Here is a 25,888-nt window from a genome sequence, read left to right on the forward strand (position 1 = left end):
CCATTGTTTTCAACTTAAAGAGACATTAAAAAAATAAATTAGAACCTACATGGAGAGAACATGAAAAGAAAATGAACTCTTTTTAGCTAGAGATTTATTTAGTTGATAAAAACCATGTTTATAGTAGCGAGATATATTCAAATGTATAACATAAGGGTGAACATGGGTCGGTTTTGACTTAAAACCGAACCCAAATCGACAAGCTTTAGTTTCAAAAAGTTAAACCCAAACCCAAAGCAATGGGTTCGGTTTCCCAGTTTTCGGTTTTTCTCAATTCGGTTTCGGATTTTTATTAATACCTGGATCCGCAATGCAATATGAGGTTGTAACGCAGCTTTGATTTTGGCTCCGACGTCACTGAAACAAATCGGTTAGCCATATTCTCGGGTCGGAATTCGAGAATACACTCCGATGATAAAGTTAGTATCGTAGGAATGAATAATTGAGAACCAGAGAAGAAGAGTTTAGGTGTTTCGAGTGTGTAAAATCTGACCTATTTGATATCCTTTCTTATGTATTTATAGGTGATGAACATCTTTTAGATTAAGATAACGGTTCGTTGGAAAATTTATATTCGATAAGGATTCCCTAAAATTATGGATAGACCCCGTCTCACCACCGTCACTTCCGCCACCAACACCACTGCAACCATCGTTTTCGCCACCGCCTTAGCCTCCGCCACTACCCCACCTCTGCAGATTATACCAATCACAGGGACCAAAACTGTAATATTGTCTATAAAAAGATCGAAAAATCTCCAAGAATTGATAAAATATTGAACCTGGGACACAGGAAATTGAGGCCGAACGAATTGATCACGCGCTGACAGATAAGAGAGCTCCACGTGTCCACCCTCTGGAACGCTCTTCACGAGATTCTCTTTTCCTCCCCCACTCCCTTCTCTATCTTCGTCCTTGCCACGTCCTTCAATTTTTATCAATCATCACTGTGTGTATGTGTATCACAACCAACTACTCATACACATACGCAAACCAATCAAATCCCCAAATCAATCAAAATCATCTTCGTTTTTCGTTCCTCCATGATCCCTGATACGCATATTTCACTTCAACATCCATACTAATTGGTATTTCGTATTTCGTATTTCGTACCTTTCTGTATCTCCATCTATCTTCTTCTCTCTGTGCGTGTCTTCTCCGATGGCAATACGTCGTCGTCTACCGGTGCTTCTCGTTGCATTTTTGTGCTTTGTTGCCGGTATTACCGCGAGTGACGGCGACGCTGATCCGATTTACATGTAAGATTTGAGTTTCTTTCACATCTGATTTTCGTTTTTGAAAAGTTAATTCGTGAGAACGTGGTTGCAGCTCATAGTGATCTGTGCAGCTTTTTGTTCTGGAATCCGAGTTGAATTTCATTTGCAATTCGTAAACTTTTTAGTTGAATTGTATTGTAAGTTAAGATTTTTCTACGTTTCAAACCCTAGAAATATGAACTTCCGCCGATCTCAGTTTATCGCAGGTTTTAAGTTTATTGAGGTAATAAACATCCACTTTCAGGTGAAACCGGTGGAGTTAATTGGTTGTAATTGTTAGGTATTGTGGTCGCTGGTAGCAATTAGCAAAGACATGAATACATGATATGGCCACATGGAGATAATAAACCCTAGACCAAAGAGGCATGCCAGAAGCAGGACAATATCCTCACATGGCATGCTTGACTCTCGATTGCATGTGCTATTTGTCTGATTCACTTACCATAGAAATTGACTCTCTGTTAGGTTTTCGATTTTGAATCATGAGAAGATTAGAATCAAATGAATCGGTTAAAAGTTAAAACACTAATTTCATTTCTTACACTTTCTGTTTGAATAGCGATTGTGTTGAGCAATGTGAGAAGACAGGATGTGTGGGAGATGTATGCTTCCAACACTGCAATTTGACATCCAATGGAAAATCTGTGAGTGATCCATGGTATCTACAAGAGCCACTATACATAAAATGGAAAAAATGGGATTGTCTTAGTGGCTGCAGATACCAATGTATGCTTGTTAGGGAAGAAGAAAGAGAGACAGCTGGCAATACACCTGTCAAATATCATGGAAAATGGCCACTCAGACGTGCCTTTGGGATTGAGGTGCCTCATATTCTTCTACTTTATAGTTTATAATTTTATATCAACTCATTGATTATCATTCATTCTTGATTCTTGAATCTTGTTTTTTAGGAACCTGTTTCTGTAGCACTTTCTGCTCTTAATCTTGCTGTTCAGTTTCATGGATGGGTATCCTTCTTCATTCTTGTGAATTACAAGCTCCCTTTAAGGCCAAACAGACAAACTTTCTATGAATACACTGGATTATGGCATATCTATGGGACGTTATCAATGAACTTCTTATTTTGGAGTGCTGTTTATCACAGTAGGTAAGTAAATATCCCTTTCAAACATTAATTCTCCTCCTCCTCAATCTCATCCCTATCTGAATCTGAGTAAATGACCATTTTACCCTTCTATTTACAAACACTCCTTTTGAAATGACAAATGACGATTTTACCCTTCAGGGATGTGGAAATGACAGAGAAGCTAGATTACTCATCTGCAGCAGCAGTTATTGGGTTTTCTCTTATAGTATCAATACTAAGAGCTTTCAGTATAAAAACTGAAGCTACACGTGTCATGGTTGCAGCTCCATTAATCGCCTTTGTAACCACCCACATCCTTTATTTAAACTGCTACCAATTTGACTATGGTAAGAGTTCAATTCATTCCCCTCGTAATACAAAAAAAGAAAAAAGGAAAAGACGTTTTTTACCTTTTTAACTTTTGAAACCTTTTTTTTTATATATATACAGATTTAAATATGAAGGTTTGTGCTATAATGGGAGTAGCACAGGTAGTGATTTGGGGGGTATGGGGTGGAATTTCGAATCATCCATCTAAATGGAAGATTTGGGTTGTGACATTTGGTGAAGGATTAATTATTTTATTTCAAATTTATGATTTTCCACCCTACAAGGGTTTTTTGGATGCTCATGCTATTTCACACGCCATTGCCATTCCTGTTTCGTATATCTGGTGGAGCTTTGTTCATGATGACAGTGAATATAGAACCACAACACTCATGAAAAAAGCCAAGTAAGATATCCAGAAGGGTAAATTCGTAAATTTACACTCCGCTTGTAACCTCGTGTCGGTTTTTTTTTTCTTGTTCATTATGGTAGTCAAGGTTATTCGGTTTTTGCTTGCGTGTTCGCAAGTTTTTTTTTTCTTTTTGTATTAAAAGTTGTGTCGTCTTTTTTTTTTTTTTTTTTTTTTTTTTTTTTAAATATTTTTGAAAGCTCCAGGCCGTTGGTTTTTACGGATTTAGATGTTGGTGTCTGTACCGCTTAAATGCGGAGCTTCCTTTTGGCTTGTGTTATGGAGCTTTTGGCTTGTGTTATTTCAGTTTTTTTTTTTTTTTTTTAAAAAAAAAATAAATAAGAATCTGTTTCATGTGTCTAATTGGTTGTAATTATAATTATTGTTTTATAGTGTTTAAGTGTATTAAATATTAATAACATATAGTTGTGAAAAAAATGGGTACAAGATAGTGAGATACAGAGATTGATTGATGTGGTTCAGAAGTAACTGAAGGGGAGACAGGTGGTAAGTCACGTTTACCTTTTTTTTTTTTTTTAATTTTTTTTTATTTTAAAGTTTTTTATATTAATTCATTTTTTTTTTCTTTGGGATTGTATTTTTGGGTCGATTATTAAAAAATGGGATTGGAACAGTTTAAATTTATAACCTTTTGATATTGGTCAAGTAGCCGGGTTTATTAGAGCATCCATTTTCTAAGGAAAAGCTATCGGAAAATGTATTGTGGAAACTTTTTTAATTCAAAGCCTTTTTAGTAAGCTTGTGTGGGACCCATAGATTTTTAACTAATTTATCCTATACATGTAAAACAATTAATAAAAAGCAAAATGGAATAGCTTTTCTATTATGAGAGATACACTAGCTTTTTGTATATTGAGCTTTCAAAGGAAAAAAGCTCCTTTATTGTGGATGTTCTAACATCCATAGTATGAGTTTTTTAAAAGCTTATTCAGTTTGAAAAAAATGGTTAATCTAAAAAAAATATTTTATTTTATTTTATTTATTTATTTTTTGGATTTAACTTCAAATTTATTTTTTGTTTGAAAAAGGCTTTGTATTTTTTCATTTTTTCCAAAAAAACCTTCAGTTTTGTATAGACCCTTAACCTGCTAAATGCTTTCAATAAACCTTCAACTTTTTTAGTTTTTTTTTTTTTTTTTTTTTTTTAAAACCCTCAAGTTTTATATATTTTTTTTGGCAAAAAATGACTTAAAGGGCCAAATTGAAAAAAATGGAAAAAAATAAAAGGTATTTTTCAGACAAAAAATAAATTTGAGGTTTAATCCGAAAAAAACACAAAAGATAAGATAAGGCATTTTTTGAGATTAACCCTTGAAAATAAAACACAATCTTATTGTGAGACTTTTTCAATGAGAGTTTTTTCAAGTAATTTTTCCATAGAGCTTTTTCAATTAAAATGGTGGGTCGCATATAATTCAACTAATTATAAGTGATTAACTTATTTAAAAAAACATTAGAATAATATAAATATATTTGATGAGTCGTACAATAAAGCTCTCATATTGTTGTAATTAGTTAGTTTTTTGGATCGATGATGTGACGATAACATGATATGAAAAGACCGAAAAATGTTCTTCGAATACTTTATTTTAGATTTATTGGTTACCACATATGAATGGAAATTTTTGATGTGTTGAACACATTTTTATTGTGTTATTATTCTTATTAGACTAAATTGCCAAATTTGGTCGTTTAATTTAGGATTTTTTTGGATTCGATTCCAAAAAGGAAAATGGTTACCTTTATTTGTTATATATTTTTTCAAAAAAAATTCACTGTTTATTTAAGGGGTTGATGTCATAAATAGGTTACTAACTATTTTTTTCCCACAAAACACCATTGTTTTTAAAAAACTACCATAAAAGAAGGTAAGTAACTTGAACTTTTTGTTCACAAATACTCTTATTTTTCTGGTTTTAAAGATTATTTTTTAATTAACAAAACTGATGGAATTTTAAAAAAAGCAATGCTGTTTGTTAAAAAAAAGTGAAAACAAATAGTTTGTAGATGCTGTTGAAGCTCGACTGTCCCCTCTTATCTGCATTGATTCAATGTTTAAATTCCGAATTGTATGTTTTCTCTTCTTTTATTTTTGCTAAAGTCATATTTCTTTTTAATGTCACATTACATATTGTTTTTCTCCATGCCAAAGGCACATATAGAATTAAATAATATAGAAATGTATAAACTTAAAATTTGGAAGACCAAAATTGTCAAATAAACGTTCATTAACATTTTGATATGAAGAAATAATAGAACATTTTATATTTTTCATTTACTTCAAATTTGATGTTATATTATTTTTTATATAAAACTGGTGTAAAAACAGGGTTAGATTAAAACAAAATGGTATGAGAAATAATGCATAAAGTAAGATCTTTCTGATTATATAAGTTGAGTATTGGTCATCATTATAAAATATCATTTGATTAGATTGAGTGTTTTGTAAGTGTTTCTTTTTGATTTTGACTTAAAGGGTATTTTAGGTTTTGTGTTTTCTACTTTAATGTTTTTGGATAAATGATATTTACAAAATGATTGAGAAAATAAAAAAAAAAAATTCGCACACGTTGGTAAAAGTTACTACGGATCGTTTTCTGTCTTCTTTTAAAGTAAGTTTTTCTCTTCTTTTGTATAAAAGAAAATCTTTCTGTTTTTAGAAGACTAGGAGTCTAGGACTTTCCTTTTTCCTTTTTGCTATTTTGTGAAATTGTAACATTCAACAAATTAGATTTTCTAACAAACTTTCAAAAATTTGTATTTGGAAATTATATAATTAAGGTGGAAGATACTTTTCTTAAAATATTATTGAACAACTTATGCTTTATCTGTATATTACTAATCATACTGTCTGCCAAAATACCAAAAAGCTTATAGCCTAACCATATTAGACCTCGATATTTCAAATCTCGCCTGAAAAAAAATTAAATTGGTGTTCAAAAAAAAGTAATCATACCAACTATAAGTTTTTTAATTAACAATAAACACTCAAAACTGAAACATATGATTTCCAATATGACATTTTTTTAAGGAACCATACATTGAAATATATTTATAATCATCACACTATTTCACTCTTTGTATATGTTTCTAATATCCGTACATATTTCTAAAAAAAACACAATATAAGCACGGAATATTTCTAAATCCATCCTTTTTTCATACTTGAAGCTCCCCAACACACACACACACACAAAAAGGGGAATTTAAGTCAGTAACTCCACAACGACATGTCACCGCCATACTCCGCTTCCTCACCACCGGCGTACGACGGCGGAGGCGGCAGCATCATTCCCTCCGCCATATTCACAATCAACCCCGGCATTCCAAACTCCTCCTCTTCATCTATATATCCGACATTTCCTCCATAACCCATCTCCACCCCCACTCCCTCCGCCGATTGATCACCATTCCCATCCTCACTCTGCCGGAATCTCTCCGCCGCCTCCACCGCCGCCTTCCTAATATCATTTGGATCCAATGACGCCGGAGTCGGAAGCCTCCAAGCAGAATCCGCAAAGTTCAAACAAGCCGACCTCCCTCTCAACGCCAACGCCGCCACATCATGAGCTCTGGCAGCCATCTCCGCCGTCGGAAAAGTCCCCAACCATATCCTCGACTGCTTATACGGCTCTCTCACTTCACAAACCCACTTCCCGGAGCTCCGCTGCCTCACTCCCCTGTACACCGGGTGCCTCGTCTCCTGAACCTTCTTCCTTCCGGCACGCTTCTTGGGATGACTAGACGCCAGCATCACCTCCTCCGACGTCCCCGACGACTCCCCTCCTCCTTCCATCTCCGGTGGACTCGACCCATATCCATATCCACATCCATATCCATATCCATTTCCATACCCATATCCATCATAATTATACCCGTTAACGTTGTTATAACTGTTCATCTCCATGGAATCTTTGAATCTTTAAAGTAGAAATTAAACTGAAACTGTTTCTGTGAGTGAATCTTGATTCGAAGTGTCATCTGTTTATATAAATTTGTGTTGGATCATGGGATACGAATCGAACACGGAGAAGGTGTTGTAAGATTGGGGAGTAGGACACTGAAAAAGGAAAGAGGTGAGGAAGTGAAACAAAAGTGGATTATGTCTTTTGGTACAGCTGTTAATGAAGTGGGTCCCACATTGTCTTCTGGGTAGAACACGTGTGAGACTTGTGTTGTACTGAAGACTGCTTTTTAAGTGTCTTTTTCAGGAAAGGGGCAAACTATAGTCGGACCATTGGATCTAAAATTTTTTAATACATTTATGGAAATAAAGTAACTACATTATTCTTTTTTCTAGAACTTAGTTTTTTATTGGATAATTAGCAGTTTTGCTGAGGTATGTGCATAAAGAATCATTCAAATACAAAAACATCACTTTTGGGGATGTTCAGGGCCGGTCCAAACGTATATGGGGCCCGGGGCGAAAAGAAAAAAAGGACTCCTTATAGAAAAATATAATAAAGATTAAAAAAAATCATTTATTCTTCACTATAATCACGTTCAGTTAGCAATAACAAGCAAGTCAAATTGTTTATCTTTTGAGCTAGTTTGAGTTTGAACCAAATTTAGGCCCTAAAAATCATTTTGGTAATAATTGGTTATATATATATATATATATATATATATATATATATATATATATATATATATATATATATATATATATATATATATATATAATCCAGAAATTTTGGGCCCCGTTGAGTCGTGGGTCCTGGGCGGTCGCCCGGGTTGCCCACCGTCTGGACCGGCTCTGGGGATGTTACTTATATTAGGTTATATGGAAGTTATGAAAGAGAGGTTACGTTTCATTTAAAATGTTTTAAGTTAAAATAAAATAAATATTATATATGTTATGATATACATAATATCAAATTGTGATCATAGGAGGGAATGTTAAGGGCAAACAAGTAATTTCCTTTGTGCTATTGAAGCCAAAGTTTTTGTCCAATTCTTTGGGTAATTATAAGAATGTTGGGACTAGTATGTGGTTTGGCCGCACTCAATGCTACATAGGTAGGGGCACACCGCCCCCTCCTATGTGCTCTTGGGTGCGGTTTGGCCACACCTCTCCCAATTTGTGCCGCATCTCTCTCTTCTCTTTCATTTTCCCTTCTCTATTCAGTTGTTCTCTCTCTCTCTCTCTCTCTCTCTCTCACACACACACACACACACCCCTCTTTCTTTACCAGGGTTTCCATACCCTTAAGTGTGGTAAAGAACCACACAAAGTGTGGTATAAAAGTATGATATAATTGACATGACGCCTACGTGGCAGAGGAGAGAGTGAGTTTCTTATGACACCACTCCCTCCAGCCTAATGACATTACCCAATTCCATGAGTACACTAGTACTACCATTCCACTTCCCGCAATCCTTTGGTTTACAGTTCGCCACTTTATTGCTTATTTTTCAACATTCAAAACACTGATTGTTCTTTCGACATTCCTTGATTGGAAGTTGCCACAAATACTTCATCTTTTTTACATACCGTTTTCTCCTCGTTTGAAGAATGGTAGTTCTTCTTATTATATATGGTGGATTGCTCATATTTACTTTTGTATCCTTGCTCTTGGCTCTCTTTTGAATGTTTCTTGATCATATATATATTTTTCATATTCGTGTTATGATGAGTGTAGTGACACATTTGACTTCAACTGAATTCTTGGTGGGAGCTCGCTTTAGTAACGAATAATCATTGCTCATTTAATGGTCAATGTATCTTCTAAGAAGGGAATCATATTCATGAACCTTTTTGGTAGATTTGTCTAGAAATATTTTCCTTGCGAACCGAAAAGAAATTATCCATAATATTCTCAAAATCAAGATTAACACAAAAATTCACATTTAATCTTCCACAAATTCATCCAATTCCGATGAGATATTATAACCTTTCCGAAGGTGTTATACACAGTGTTCCATCATACAAGTGTTTTTCCCTTTAGTAGTCATATTTTGCTCTTCTTTATACTCCCTGTCCTGAAGCACTTGATCCTTTTTAGTTATTTGATGCATGGTGATATTAGGATCAAAATTCCCTTCATACTCTTTTATACTTGATGTCAAGAATGATTTAAAAACACACCCCATATTGGATATTGGGGTTGAAGGATATTCTATAGATAGATTTCATGGTTGTTTGATACTTTTGGTAGATTTGCTCGTTGTAGGACCTTCTCATAGACTTTGAGAGGTATAACCTAATCGTTCATCCAAAATATGATGCATTTCTTCTTTGTTTCTCTCTTGCAATTCATCTAGAAGCTTTTCATTGCTTTTATGGTTAACACTTGCTAATTCACATCAACATTGAAATTTCATTCATTGCTAGTTAGAGGAGACATACTCCTAATTGTAAGTGATAAGCTTGAATTTACCCACCAATAAGTAGAACATGCACCATTTTATAAAATTCTCAACTTTATAAATTCTATGATCTCAGTTTATAATATGGAAATCTTATACTCAATGCAATGTAACATATCTTAGCATGACAATTTCTATACATGAATTCCTAAATCATTTCATAAAACACATAAGACATAAGACATAATTGTCACTAATAATGGTCATAAAGTTGTCATTCATTTCTTATTTCCTCATTACATAATTCGCTTAAACTATGGCCTGATAACACCTACAAATTTACCATGAAGATTTAGCAAAATTAAGAACACATTATTTTTAATAAGGAAAATATCAGAAAATGACAACCAGTAACACCATTTTTCAGTTTAAGTCACTAAACTTTTAATTGTATCAAACTGGCCTACAAACTATTATTTGGTTTTATTATGCAAATGATTACATTTTTAACTAGGAGTAACTGGTTTGTGTTACAATTTAGGAAATTTGAATAACAATAAACACTTAGATATGCTGGAGATTATTAGTGTCGAGTACACATTACATATGTATCGGAAAAGAGATCAAAACATGATATACCTAAGTGCACATGCAACCTAGAATCTATGTTTTACTATTATACCATCCTACTTTGAAAGATTTCATAGAAAGAATTACTAACATCTTGTTAATTTCCTTAGGATCTCGTACATGCCAAATTAGTTGTAGGATGAAGGATACATATAAGAATCCCTCTAATGGAATCAGACCTACACACCAAATAGCAAAATAAAGAGCTCAAGGAAATGAACAAGAGGTTAGTAATTCTCAATTGCAATGCCTAAAAATACCTTGGTCAATCAACCAATGCTCATGAGAGTCTTTAATACCAACATTTACTCCTGAGAATGCGATCGATGTGGAGTTTTGAACATAATTAAATCATCTGGAAGTTGGTTAAAAAACATGCAAAAGTGAAACACAATATTTTGAACTAAAAAGATTTTGAGAGCAAACTAAAACTCTTTATTAAGAACCTTTGAAATAAAAATAAAAAATCGTTACAATTCATACTCTAAAACATTTCATGATAATTCTAACTAAAAACTAACGTACTACATCAAATGACTATCTAGTCTCATGCCAATGGTCCTAGCATGACCATCATGTTTCTCTCTTGATAGTGGCTTTGTGAATGGATAAGCATGATTCTACTAAGATGATACTCGACTCATAACAATGTCACTATCTTCTACACGATGTTGAACATATTGATACTTTCTTTGAATGTGTCATGAATTAGCATGGTTTGTAGGTTCTTTAGTCAAGGTGGCTGGAGCCTCGTTATCACAAAAGATTTCTAGTGGTTCTTTGATGCTTGGTACTACTCCAAGATCACCAATGAAGTTCTTAACCATATACCCACCTTTTCAACTTCACTTGCCGCTATGTACTCAAACTCACATGTCAAATATGATATTGTATTCTGTTTGGAACTTTTCCATGTAACAACTCCTTCATTAAGCAAGAACACCCATCCTGATTGTGAGCATGAGTTGATGAGAATTGTTATCGAGAATTAAGATGCGAAACAATAGATTTGAATGATGAAAGATAAAGAACACACGAAGTAAATATTAATCAGATCTCGTTTTATTAAGACTGATTACAGAGTAAGCTGAAGAGAGTTTTTGTGTTTCGATATTGTCTCTCTACTTCAAGCCTAAGTCCCTATTTATAGGGAACTTACAAAAAGTATACTAAGTCTTATACTATGAAACTTCTCATTCTACACTTCGCATATAAAATAGACTTAGTAAAATAACATACAAAATGCGAATCATTACAAGACACACTATTCGACTTTTACAACTAACATCTACATTCTCCCCCTTTGTAAACAGTCGATACAATTCAACTTAAAAGCTTTTGAATTGCAGAGTGAATCGTTCTTCGCACTTCTCCATACCAGGAGATCACCTTCTTCAAGCCCTTCTTGTCACCTTCGTTATTTTTCTTGCAATTATTCATACGTACAATGAAGTGCGTATATTGCGAAGAATTGTATCTTTCAATCTCTGAAGCTTTGAACAAGAACTTCTTCGGTTTGCCCTTAGTGTCTCTTCCCGAAAACACCATGCCGAATGGTTTAAGACATATCTCACCCACAACATACTTCGACAAAGCTGATTGTGTCAAAGTATCTTCCCATGGAACTTTCACTTCTCTTCCAAGCACATTTACTAACTCCTCATCAGTAAGTGCAAGACAATCGAAGTAGTTGTCGATATAAGTCTTCACATGTGCGAATCCGACTTTAAAAACATCTGTCTCTGAGCCTTTGAGTTTGTTCTCTTCCATGTGCTTCAGAATAAGAGCAAATTGAATGAGATCGTTGCAATTCATCAATGGAAAGACAACAATAGTGAAGTCATATTGTTTGTTGTTTGCCCTGATGACAAAATATCGAAAGTTTTGAAGCATGTCTTCAAATAAAACATCCTTCTTTATCGTGAGCACCTTCTTGATCTTCATCAGGGACCAGACTTCATCAGGATTCTTCCCAAGAACAGCATGAAATCTGATTTTCATGTGAGTGTAGTCATCCGGATTATCGAATTTCTCACTGATCTTGTATTGAGCCGTAATGAACAATATTTCATTAATAGGGAAGTCCAGCTGACAGTGATCTGAGTTCGCAATGTCGTAACTTCTTTTGGGCTTCTTCTCGAACTCATACATCTCCCTTCCTACAACTTTAGACTCTATCGTTTCATAAGAGTAAAGTTTCGCAGGATCACCTTTATTTATTGAGGGAGGATCACTTGCTCGTTGTCTCATTATGCTCTGGACTTGTCTCATTCTTTCAAGTTTAGCCTCAGCATCAACTTTTATCTCCTCCTTCGACTTTTCATACAGGATGCCCTTTCCTTTTCCTGTTACATCTTTCTGAGGTTGAGAACTCGAACCTCCTTCATTTCCTCCAATAACAATTCCCTTTGAAATTGTTTTTGTAGTTATTGTTGTTGAAGAAATCGGTTTAGTAGGAATTGAAAGAGTTGCAACCAGCTGAGTCGAGATGACTTTTCCCACTGTTTTGGCATCACCTTCTTTGCTTCGATTTTTCTCTCCCCCTTGCGCCCCTGTGAAAATAGGTGGAGCACCCTTCGGAAGTAAAGAAGTAAAGTTAGAAAGCAGGGCAAGAGCCTTTTGAATAGCTTGTTCTAAAGTGTTAATCTTTAGAGACAAGAATTCAGGAGTAATGATTTGCGAAGTTGTGGATTGCGAAATTGCTGATTTGAGCTCCGTAACCAATTTGATCAAATGATCAAACTTCTCCAAGGTAGCAGCTTTGTGATCATCAGCAACAGGAATGTTGTTGAGTTTGTGAAGTTGAGATGAAATTTCTACAACCTGCTTGAGAAGATCTTCTTGTCTGGTATTCACTGCTTGAAGATCCTTCGCAAGGTCAGACTTCAACTCCTGAATTTTGAAGTTGACGTCCTCACAAACTTTCTTGACATCTTGGATAAAAAGAAGATGTCTTTCTTTTGTAGCAGCTTTAAGATCTTTAACTGCAGTCGTGAAATTATTCCCTTGTGCTTGCACTTGGAGTTCATTATTTTTGTCGGACTGATCGACTTTCTCCATTATCCTTTTCTCAGCACCTTTGATCATCACATCTACCTCCATTGCTGAGATTGAAGACATTCTCCCAGAATCGGCTTGTGATTGGATAATAGCCTTCAATTTTTGATTCAGTATCTTGAACTGCTTTCCTGTCATCAGCATATGATCAGGAATGTCTTCTTCATCAGAATCAAAGGTAATGTCATCCAGAACTCCTCCAAAAGCACCTCCTTCGATTTTTGGATCCGACATTTGTTGCGAAGGTGGAGGATTCTCAGGTGATTGAGATGGAAAAGGGTGGTGAATGGGTTCTGAAGGGCATGATCGAATATGGATGAAGTGGTGATAGGGAAGGATATTGGTAGTGTGGATGCGACACTCGAGATAGGTGCCCCCGTATCAGATACGTTGACAACCATATCCGAAATAGGTACCTCCTCAGTAACTGACTTGGTAAGAACTATTTCGAGTGGTTGGGTTTGAGAAATAGTGGTGGAAATATGCGAAGGTTGAGAGATAGGTAAAGAAACTGTTACCATGGTTGTGACTGGTGGTGTTTCTGGGACAATTTCTTCGTCGGATGATTCATTGCGAATCACTATCTTCCTCTTCTTGCCCAGTGTTCATTGCATGTTTTTCGCAACATCTTCTGCCCTTTGTCGTTTCTTTCCAGGAGATACTGGTGCAGGAATGCTGCGAATAGTAACTCCCTTACTACTCACCTCTGCCTTGCGAATCTGTTTTAACACTCCAGACTTGGAAGGTAAAACATCTTTCTTCACTACTTCATCTTGCACGGTTGGTGAAGATGAACCCTTCGCAGGTTTCTTGCTCCCCTTCTTCTTCTTCGACGGAGTAGCAACTTCAGGTAATACACCTGACTGATCAGCTGTATCAATGTTTCGCAAATATCTCACCAACACTTTGTGAGTGGGAGATACTTTGCGAAGCATCGCATCCGGAATGCGAGCTACCCGGGTAAATATGGCTTCGTCATCTTCTACCACTTTGGGAAATTGGTAAAGCGAAAACTCAGCAACTTCGACATCTGATACGATCGGAATTGCTTCTTTCTCGTATACTTTCTCCAGGATCAGACTCCAGTACCTGGCACAAGATATCCCCTTCTCCGAATTCGTGTTTTCTAGACTTTTAACGAATTCATTCCAAAGCTGAGTCGCGTAGTCGACATTGATGTCATAGTAGATACCCATTACCATGGCATACACTTCGACTCTTCCTTTGTCTAAGCTGACTGATCTTCCTGTAAGACACCTGAGGAAAATTCCAAATAAAAAATTCCAGATACATGGTAATCCCGACTTCCGGAAATCACTAATCTTTTCCAACTCCGGTTGATGTCCCATCTCATTGAACATGTGGATGATTTGGGAGTTTACAGGTTTAACAAAGGGTGGGTTGTTGGGAATCTGCAAGAACTCCACGAACAAGTTCTTGGACAATTTGACCCTCTTGTTGTTGACGAGGTTGAAGGTAATCACATCCGCCGTGTGATTGTAGGAAGCCGTGGATGCAGCACGTGATAACCAGATCATCGGAACTGGGAATGACCGGAACATGGCTGTTGATAACGGTGATCGTTTCAAAGCCACGATGAGCATCTTCAATTCTTCTGGATAAGCGGAGACATTGGGATCAACTTGATAGTTTGTGCTTTGAATCTTCATGAGGGATTGAGAAAGGACCTCATCAGTGTTTGAGTTTGTGGCTGCCATTGTTAGGGTTTGAAAGAAACTGGAACTTTTGATCAAGATGAAAGCTTTGAAGGTTGTGAGAATTCTTGTGTGCGTAACCGTTCACAGTGTCCTTCATCCCCCTTTTATAGGTTACTCAAAATTTGATTTGAAATTAAAGCGGGATGCATTTAATGTTATCCGATGTGGCACCTTGAATCTCGGATCATTGCTGTAAAGGATTACTATGCAGCAAAAAGTAACTGTCACATCTCCTCGAAAACCGGATAGAATACCAACCATTTTTAGTAGACAGCCTGTCAAGTAAACGTTATAGAATCCGAACCGGTAAAACTCTTCGCATGGAAGCAAGGCTCTTTCACTTTTGGGATTTAAAGCGAAGTCATATGCCAGACTTGCGAAATCATCAGTCTGAGTTGGTTTTACTCAGAACCTCAAGGATTTCGTGTGTGCATTGTGCCAATGAAATAAGATAAGAATCAAGAAATTTTTGTAATGTGGTGATGTCAAAAAGTTAATTTGACATGAATGCAGTAAAACCCCAGGCAAAGGTTGCTTCGTTAATTATCAAGAGAGATAATCAACAACTTGTGTAGTTTCCCGTGAATTACAATCGAATACTTGTAAAGAAGTTTCGAAGGGCTTCTTTTAAAAATCATTTTGGGTTGGTTTGAAATTTCATTACATATCAGCCTTAACATAAGGTGAGAAATTGTAAATGAAATTACTTGTTTGACCAGTGTAGTCAGTGACAAGTTGGCTTGTGAAATTATTTATCATGACAAGAATTTGCGAATGAAACTTACACTGAAATCATATTCAAGAGAAATTTTGTTTTGGATCTTGTTGGGTAACAAGTATTCTTGGTTGTAAATATTTGATCAAGACCACGCATGCGAATTGAATATGATTTGAAGTTTCGAAAATTTTGATACTGAAACAAAGGTTTCGTAAAAATCTGGAACAAAGTTCCCCGTCAATTCCTTAAAAGTATATGATTTTTGGGTTTCACTTTCATCACGGACTCATGATGTTAGATCTTAAACACTGAGTTGTGATTTGTCTAGGTTTTGATTGGTTTTATCAAAGACCTCAAGGACAAATCTTTTCAAAAAAATTTGGATTTGAAGAACATTTTGGTTTAAAAAGATTGGTTAAGAATCGAATTGTACCTCTGTTATGATGTGGACAAAACAGAAAACTCTTAACTTATTTGAGAAGAGTAAGGTAGCTCTTGTTGATTTATGCGAATACAAGCCTTGCTGGTTAGAAATGTTCATGAGATAATTTCATCAAGACTTTCATTTTTCACACATAGAATCATTCGAGGCTTGAGGTCTACATACATTAGCATGCTTCTAAGGACATCCTAACTAGTTTGAAAAAAAATTTAATACCTTCCCATAGAAACATAAATGTTTGACCTCTTCGCATTGTATCCCTGTATTAAATGCTCAACACACAGTTTTAAAAAACTAAGAAAAACAAAAATATTTTTGTGATTTTGGAATTTTTCAAAAACGAAAGAACAAAACAAATAAAATCTTTTTGTATTTTTGATTTTTCAAATTTAAAGAACAAAAAAATAAAAGCTTTTTGGATTTTTAATTTTTCAGAAAAATAAAATCTTTTTGGATTTTCGATTTTTCATAACTAAAACAGTATATGTAAACCTTACCATAGTGATTAGGAGCCAGATGCGAAAAACTGTGGTTGCAAAGCCATGCGAAGCCTTCTGAATGAACAGTAACCTCTGAATGATTTCGACTCTTAGTTGCTGAACAAAGCTTTTACTCTTGTGTTGACAAAATTGAATTCGCATTAATCATCCCCAAACCTGCTAAAATTCGAACAAATGATTTTTCATCAAGAGGTTTTGTAAAAATATCTGCAAGTTGTAAAAGTGAATTTGCCAACATTTTGAAACTTTTGATTATTTGCAAATTTTTGCGAGTTCTCAAATTTTCGATTGTTGTCATATTTGCGAACATATGTAACCTTGTCAACAGAGTTTATTTGTTTATGAAAACTTGATGATGTTTTTGAAATTTGTTCTTTTTCATCTCTTGATTTGTCCTTAGACACTACTTGCCAGAATATTGCTTTTCTTGCTTTTCTTTTTGAAACATTATTTTCTGTTGAAAAATTTCCAACCATCAATTTGAATTCATGAGAGTTTAGTTTCACTTCAACCTTTGATTTTTCATCTTTTTCAAAAACTTTGTTTGATTTTTCACCTTTAACTACCCATTTTTGTGTTGATTTTTTTTTTGAAACACATAAGGATTTTTGGTTAAATTGTTTTCTTCTGTGCTTTGATTTGCGAAAAAACCTTCAGTTGTGGACTTTTGATTATCTTTTTCAATCATTGTATTAAAATCAGGATGAACTTTCTCAGCATTTCCTGTAGTAACAAAAACTTGATTTGGAAAAATAGTTTTATCAGTACATACAAAATTTGGATATACCACAGTGTTGGTTTCCAAATAATGTGCGCCTTTATCATTTAAAATTTTATCAAATTCTTTTGTATCTTCAAACACTTGATCAACTACAACCCTTTGAGGTGTTTCAGTTGAAACTTTCTTTTCTTCTTGTTTTATTTCTGTGTCATCAGATTTCCAGCTTTCAACTTCCACATTATCAAACATACAATGTTGCGAAGTTGAAGATTTATTAATTTCATCCTCTACTATTGAATCAACTATTATTTCTTTACCTTTGATCTTAGATGTGATATTAATGATTGACAATTGAGAACAATCAACCTCTTCTTCCTCTTCTATTTCACTAATTTCACTTACATTATCAGAATTTTCATCAATATGAGCATAATTCATCTGTGAGGCAAGAGTTGAATTTTCAGATTTCTTTATGATTTTCACTTGTTCACTCTTTGTCAAACTTTCATTGACAATGTTAACCAATTCATCAGCATTCAGAAATTCATCAATTTTGACAATACCATATGCATATCTATCATCAGGTATTTTGTCAAATTGAGCAATTGTGCTTTCGCAATCATAAGAAACAACATCAACTTTTTCACGTTCATACTCAAGAAAAGGTAAAAGTTTTCTATGTTGTTCTTTGCTAATATCAGAAGAGTGATGTAAAGCTGTTAATTTTGCATACAAACGTTTTGCAGAATTACAATATATGTTTCTCTGTGCTAGTAATAACCTAACATCATTAGTAAGATTATTCCTATCACAGTCTATATTTTTGACTTGCAATTCCAATTTTTCAACTCTACTCTTCTTTATTTCTAAATCTCTTCGTGTCTCACTAAGTTGCACATTTAATTTCTTAGCTTCATTACTAGCAGACACTATAACAGAATCAAAATAAGCCACAGTATCATCAAATGAAACAATTTCAGCATCATAAGCAGATAAAGGAATATTAAAAGATTCAAGAATTGTACGTACCTTGGTTGTCATGGGTGATTTGTCAGTGGATTTGGACACAAAACATCTCCCTGAAATGTTCTCTTCGCAATCCTCAAAACTTGCGAACATTGCTCCATGTGTGGGATGCCTCATTTCTTCATCATCAGATCCTGAAGACCAGATCTGATAAGTTCCACTCTCTTCTTCAGCAGTTTCTCCCTTCGCAACCAATGACACTCCTTTGGTCTTAGCACGTAACTCTTCAATCTTCTCTGAGTAGTATGCTTCATCTTTGACTTTTTCTTTCTTCTCTTCTCTCTTTCGCAACATGCAGTCAGCTGCGAAATGATTCGCACCATTGCAATAATGACAATAGATTCCTGAATCACCTTTCAACTTTTTCTCTTCATTCGCATTTTTCGGTTTTTCCTCAATTTTCTCCATCTTCTTTCTCTCATCCCCTCCAGTCCTTGTTGTAACATTCTTCGCATCATTCATCTTTCCTTTTGGATTAAAAGACTTTTTGAAAAACTTTTTAACTCTGTTGTTTGAATAGAATGCTACAGCTTCATCATCGGAATTCATCAAAAATCCTTCATCATCTGATTCATCTTTTTCATCATTTTCTGATACCTTTGAAACTAAAGCCAAAGGACCACCAATAACTAGTTTTGATTCTTCATACATTTCTGAGACCTCAGATTCATGTGTTTTCAGTTGATTGTAGAGATCATTCAATTTGGTTGTATCAAAACTTTGTTGATTCTTAATCATCATGCTCACACTTTGCCACTCCTTGCGAAGTCCCATAATGAAAGTTAAATTGAATTCCATGATAGATCTAGTGATACCATACCTATTGCAATGAAACACAAGCTCATTCAGACGATCATAGTAACTTTCGAGAGTTTCTACATCCTTTTGTCTGAATTCCTTCAGTTCAATCAGACATTGCTTCACAGAATTGATCTTCGTCTTTTCGCTACCTTGATACTTCTCTTTTAGAGTATTCCAGATGTCTTTTGCTGTTTTACAACTACGGATGTAATTGTAAACCACAGGAGGAAGAGCACCTCTTAGTTCCCTCATGCACCTCTTTTCATTATCCTTCAGTCGTTTTTGTTGATCTTCAACATCAGGAGATCCAGTGGATGAACCAATTTGTTGAACATTTGCAGGAGCTTGAATTGTTCCATCGATACAATTCCAAAGTTCTTCATCAATTCCATTTAAGTAATCTTCCATTCTATCAGCCCACTGATCATAGTATTCTGGAATCAACATCGGAATTTTGGTTGAAGAACCAAGCAAATGAGAGAAAGAAGTCATTGTGTTCATGTTGAAGTTCGCCATTGATGAACAAAAAAAAATTTCTGAAAACTTGAGAACTTGATGAATTTCAGAAATCGATCAAACGAATTGATCAAAAATCGCTAATTGAATACTCGACTTAACAATTCAAATGCAGAATCAATTCAAATCTGAAGATAAAAAGTGATTTTCAAAACCAAAATTGCGCGGAAAATTTTGAGTAAATTTTGTAACTCGAAAAGCAAATGATTCTTATACGAAAATCAGATCTAAGCAGTTTGAATCCCGCTCTGATACCAATTGATGAGAATTGTTATTGAGAATTAAGATGCGAAACAATAGATTTGAATGATGAAAGATAAAGAACACACGGAGTAAATATTAATCAGATCTCGTTTTATTAAGACTAATTAAAGAGTAAGCTGAAAAGAGTTTTTGTGTTTCGATATTGTCTCTCTACTTCAAGCCTAAGTCCCTATTTATAGGGAACTTACAAAAAGTATACTAAGTCTTATACTATGAAACTTCGCATGCTACACTTCGCATATAAAATAGACTTAGTAAAATAACATACAAAATGCGAATCATTACAAGACACACTATTCGACTTTTACAACTAACATCTACATGAGTTGTCTCTACCATTCTGTAAACTTGCGTTAGTGTAACCCGTAACTATCAATTCTTCTTTTCCACCATATACAAATAATATATCCTTAGTTATTTTCATATACCTGAAAATATTCTGTATGGTCGGCCAATGACTATCACCAAGATTCTCTTGATATCAAATCACCATGCTAAGCACATATGAGATATCAAGTCTTGTACATGTCATGTCATACATGATCGATCGTATAAACGAAACATATGAGAGTCAACTCATTTCTAGTTTTTGTCAAGGTTTAGGTGATTGATCTTTACTTAATCTTATGCCATGTTGCACATGTAGATACGCTTTCTTAGAATCTTGCATTTTGAACCTTTTTAAAATCTTATCTAAGTATGTACTTTTGCCTAGTTCGATTAAACGTTTAGATCTATCTCTATAGATCCTAATGCCTAATATGTAAGCTGCCTCTCCTAGATCCTACATTGCAAAACATTTTCCAAGCTAAGTTTTGACACTCTACAAGGGTGGAATATTGTTTCCTATAAGGAGTATGTCATCAACATACAACACTAGGATAACAACATTACTCCTATTGGCCTTTTCATATACGCAAGACTCATCCTCACTTCTATAAAATCCAAACTCTTTGACCTTTTCATGAAAGCAAAGATTCCAACTACGTGATGCTTGTTTGAGTCCATAAATGGGCCTCTTAAGATTGCACACTTTATTAGGATATTTTAAATCAATGAATCCCTCATGTTGTGCCATATAGACATCCTTTGCCAATTTCCTGTTATGAAAACAATCTTCACATCCATTTTCCATATTTCATAATCATAGAAAGCAACTATGAGAAGCAATATTCTAATAGATTTAATCTTGGATACCGACAAGAAGGTTTCCTCATAATCAATTCCTTGAGTTTAAGCATAATCATTCACAACATGCCCATATTTATAAGTATGCATATTCCCATCCATGTCAGTCTTCTTCTTTAAGATCCACTTAATTCCAATAGTTTTGATGCTAGGTGTATGATCAACTAAATTCTAGACTTGTTTATCAAAGATTGAATTTCACTTTCCATGCTCTCCTTCCGTTTAGCAGCTCCAGTACCTGCCATCGCTTCCTTATAGCTACATGGTTCATCCATACCTACTAGTGTGCGATCACCGATCATTACTTCTCCTTTAGTTTCAATATGGAAACCATAAAACTCAGGAGGAGTCAAACCCTATCAGATAGATCTATGAAGTGGAGGAGTTGGAATTATGCCATTTTGCTCAACTGGTTGATCAACCTCCAGTTGTGTGCAAATTTCAACTATTGGTCCTTCTTTATTTGAATCTTGAATTTCTTCAAGATCAATTGGGCTCTCACTAGCTTTGTTGGACATGAGATCCCTCTTGAGGAAGAATCACCTTCGAGTAACAAACACTTTTTCTCAGTTGTATTGTAGAAAAGATATTGAAAAGACTTTTGAGGATACTCAATGAAATAAAAAATTTCTGATCTTGGTTCTTGTTATAGTTTGGTTCATGAAGCACATAAACTTCACAACCATATATTTTTAAATGTGCAAGTCTGGGAGGTTTTCCATTCCATATTTCGAATGGTATCATAATGACTTTCTTAGTTAGCAGGAGATTTAAGATATTAATAGTTATCTCAAGAGGATAGCCCCAAAAGTTATTGGAAGCGTAACTCGAGTCATCATATATCGAACTATATCAAGTAGCGTTCAATTTCTTCTCTCAGAAACACCATTCATTTGTGATGTTCTAGGATGAGAAAATTTTGAAACAATTCCACAAGCCTTTAGATGATTGATAAATTCAAGACTCAAGTATTCTCCACCCCTATCAGATCGAAGCATCTTGATATTTTTGCCCAGTTAGTTTTCAAATTCCTTTTGGAACTCTTTGATCACTTCAAAAGTTTTTGACTTATGTTTCATTAAGTAGATATAGTCATATCTACTCAAATCATCAATAAAAGTCATAAAGTAACGTTCACCATGTTTTAGTGGCAGATCTGAATGGTCTACATACATCAGTGTGGATACGTTCCAGTAGATCCTGTACTCTTTCATAGTTTCCTATAAAAGACGATTTCTTCAACTTTCCAAGTAGGGAAGACTCGCATACATCATTCAAATCTAAGTAAAATGATTTCCAGATCCTATCCTTTTGGAGCTTGGCGGTGCATTTCATGTTGATGTGCCTGTTTTGGTCAAAAATTACACAAGTACTAATCAATCAAATTGTATGAAAGGTTGTAATGTTTGAATTGTGCAATAAATAATGATAAAATAGAGTGACACAATGGATTACAAGGAAAGCCCTTGATCCTTGCTAGGATCTTCGACACAAAACCTTGGGAGGTGACAATGGTCACCTGCCTTGATGATTTTATTAATGTCAAATGACGATTACAGAGAATATTTCAGTAAGAACATGTGAATAATTTCGTAGAGTAAGTTTCGAGTAAGAAACAATGTGTTGTGTGTGAGATATAAGTGTCAATTTATAGTCCAACCTAGCCGACAAGATGTCCGATATTTCCGGGATCCTTTATGACCAGCTTCACGAACATTATTTGACCAAGTACTCCGGGTCTTTAGCATAGCTGAGATGATTCTTCATTGAGAATCAGTCTTCCCTTGACTACTTCTGCACATGTATTAGTTATGAACAAAATATACCCATTATGAATGTTAATCAAAATAATAACGGTGATAGCTGGGATCCTAAGGTAGCTGAGGATCCTGAGTATTTTGTGGATCCTGGCCCTAACAATTTCCCCCAAGTTATTTCTGAAAATATAAGAGTTAATTTCGTAAGTATTAAAGGAATAACTTAAACTAAAGAGATAAGAGGAGAGAGAAAGGTAATTTCCAGAATTAACCCTCAACGACTAGGTAACTTTGAATTTCTATGGGCAGATAACTAGCCGTTAATAGTCAAATCAGCCTTAATTCCTTAGTATAAATAGATATGATCAGTTTCTTCATTCCTTACTCATCACCTTCTTCTCTTATTTACCTATACTACTTTTTGAGTATCAATGATATAGAAGGTAGTTATTTTTACGTTTCAATTTCTTTCAGTATGGTTAGAAAAATGGTTGTTTCCCGTAAAAGTATCTTACCCCTCCCTGATGATGATTTTATCAATCAAGGGATCCTCTCTTACGAGGAGACGTGTTCTTTTGGAGACGATGATATTGAGTCTCGAAGACTCAATGGAGCCTTTCCTTTCGAAGCTATTTGCAGGCCCTTCGATCCTCTCATTTTTCCCGACTTTGTCTCTCCCACTTGGGTATGCTTTCTTGAGTACCCTTTCTCTTTGGGTTTGCGATATCGTTTTCCCGGGATTGTTTCTAAATTATTTAGGGTGACTGGGATTTCGTATATCCAAGCCATGCCAATTGTCCAGAGGATCCTATATTGGTTCGACCGGGTGAATCAATCAAAAGGCCTTGACATAGGCCTTTCTGAATTAGCCTATGTATATGATCTCACAACCTTTGGGAATTCCCGTTTCCTCCTCAAGGTCAAAACCCACAGATCTCCTCTAGTCATGAAAACCAAGCATAATGATGGAGCTTGGAAAGGAAGATACCTCTTTGTGAGACATGACTCTGTTCCCAATGGGGACCTCCTGTCGGATGCCTTGGTAAAAAAGGGTAGGACTCTTTAATATTAATAGAAGGATCCTGGAATTCACATCTTCTTATTTTGTTCGCTTCTTTGTAGCTTTCAAATTCGAAGAACTTGTTCCTGTTGCTGAGGATTCTGAAGAGAGGATTGAGAAGTTCTTGGCTTTATCAGAAGTCGAGAGATCCTTCCGATTCGATCAAACCATCCTGCGCCACCGACCTCATATCGACAGGTAAGGATCCTTAGTCCTGTTTGTTTGTGGTGAAATTTTTTACTGATCCTGTGTGATGTATTTGTATAGGATCCAAAGCCACTCGCTCCAGTGCTCGCTTCATTCTTGCTGATTTTGATACAACCATGTCGAAGGACCAGTTGGTGGTAAAGAAGGAGAAGAGTTCATCTTCTCTTCCTCCCAAAATATCAACTATTGACTTGACAGTAAAGACCCCGGGATCCCGGAAAAGGAAAACTGCTGAGTCCACCGGTTTATCTTTGGAGAGCCTTGGAGCTGAGGAAGCGCTCCAGAAGTTGGTTTCTTTCTTCTAAGATGTAAGTGTTGATTCTATTCTCATTTTATTTTTTATGTTTTTGCTAACTCATTACATCTTTGTCATAGCTCTTTGATCATGTTTTCGCTGATATGAGGATTCGGACGGAGAGGGCTGAACAAGACCTTCAGGGACAGGATAGGATGTGGAAGGCGACCACCAAGGATCTTCCGAGGAGGGTGGAGCTGCTCAACAAGGAGAAGGCTGAGAGAGAGGAGGAGCACACACACGAGATGGAGGAAGTGATCTATGACGCGAAGGTCAGTGCTGCGGTGGTTGTTTGGGAAGCCAATATCCGTCTTGCGGAAGATCTTGAGAACGCAGGTTCCTGGGACGTGGACGGATGGTGTGAGGCATTGGCCAAAATGACTGGCAAGCTTGCTACTGCCAAACAGGATCCTGTACTACAACTGATTGAGGGGGAGGAGAAGAAGGGCACGACCGATGATGACCAGGCTAAGGTCTAGGCCTGTCAAAATATTAGTAGTTTTTATTTTTGTCAGTGATGTAAGACAGTTAACATTTTGTCTGGGTTGATATGCAACCCTTTTTTGAATGACATGGTAGCATTTTCCTTTTATATCTTTCTTCTAATCTTTCTTCGTGACTGTTATGACATTAGGATCCTTAAATAATTAGGATCCTGAGAAACTTGGTTCCTGCGAATAAACCTGAAATAGAATTTTCCTAGTGAATCATTTCTAGCATATATGAATCTTGGTAATCAGATGATTTTAGTTTATGACCCTGGAAAATTCAGGATCCTTAAGCTTTATATAGAGTTCTTTGAAAATAAGGATAGATGAAACCTGATTATCTCCAAGTTTTTCCTTAAACTTCGCAAGTCCTTCAACCTTGAAATTTACTGAGGATAAATCTCACCTTAGGAGAGAACTTCGGTTCACGGTTGATAATGAGGTTCTTCACCAATGTAGGTTGATGAGGATCCTTAACTAGGCATAAGCAAACACACTGAACCGGCTGGAACCGGCCCGACCCGGACCCGACCCAGGAACCGAATTCGGTCAAAATCAAGAACCGAACCGGCCCGGCGGTTCTACCGGTTCCGGTTCCGGGTCTGCTTTTTGCCGGATTTTCGATTTTGGAACCGGTTTGATTTCACACGCTTTCTTGCGGGGCTTGTAACTCATTCAATTTTTAACCAAATTAAGCGTTTTATAGTATAAACTTAACTAAAAAATCCTAATCTACATGTAGGAAAAAGATTCAGGTCCAAAAAAGTTAAACTGAGTGAATTATGCACATTTGAACAACAAAGACATATTACATTTAATTGCTGAAAGATAAAAAAAATTCTGATTTGACACGCTTCCTTGCGGGGCTTGTATATCATTCAATTTTTAACCAAATCAAACGTTTTTATAGTCTAAACTTAACTACAAATCCTAATCTACATGCAGTAAAAAGATTCAGGTCAAAACAAGTTAAATCGAGTGAGTTATGCACATTTGAACAACAAAGTCGGATTACATTTAATTGCTAAAACATAAAAGAAATTCTGATTTGACACCCTTCCTTGCGGGGCT

At 35.5% G+C, this 25,888-nt stretch overlaps 2 protein-coding genes and 1 long non-coding RNA gene across 3 annotated transcripts; 2 read left to right on the plus strand and 1 right to left on the minus strand.

The window, feature by feature from the left end:
* Nucleotides 1–890: 890 nt before the first annotated feature.
* On the plus strand, nt 891–5,242 carry LOC111901691 (uncharacterized). Its single transcript, XM_023897578.3, has 5 exons — nt 891–1,258; nt 1,836–2,097; nt 2,188–2,384; nt 2,523–2,710; nt 2,814–5,242. Exons 1-5 carry the CDS (start codon nt 1,161–1,163, stop codon nt 3,098–3,100), a joined length of 1,032 nt encoding a protein of 343 aa, XP_023753346.1. The 5' UTR covers nt 891–1,160; the 3' UTR covers nt 3,101–5,242.
* Nucleotides 5,243–6,108: 866 nt separating this feature from the next.
* LOC111901693 (dehydration-responsive element-binding protein 1D) lies at nt 6,109–7,134 on the minus strand. The gene has a single exon (XM_023897579.3). The coding sequence runs from the start codon at nt 7,025–7,027 to the stop codon at nt 6,332–6,334; it is 696 nt and encodes a 231-aa protein (XP_023753347.1). The 5' UTR covers nt 7,028–7,134; the 3' UTR covers nt 6,109–6,331.
* A 16,691-nt stretch (nt 7,135–23,825) lies between these two features.
* On the plus strand, nt 23,826–24,915 carry LOC122196209 (uncharacterized). The gene is made up of 3 exons (XR_008227156.1): nt 23,826–24,025; nt 24,095–24,342; nt 24,410–24,915. It is a non-coding gene; the product is annotated as an uncharacterized LOC122196209 (long non-coding RNA).
* The last annotated feature ends 973 nt before the right edge of the window (nt 24,916–25,888 follow it).

Source organism: Lactuca sativa, chromosome 9, assembly GCF_002870075.4.
Source record: "Lactuca sativa cultivar Salinas chromosome 9, Lsat_Salinas_v11, whole genome shotgun sequence".
NCBI classification, from domain to species: Eukaryota; Viridiplantae; Streptophyta; class Magnoliopsida; order Asterales; family Asteraceae; genus Lactuca; species Lactuca sativa.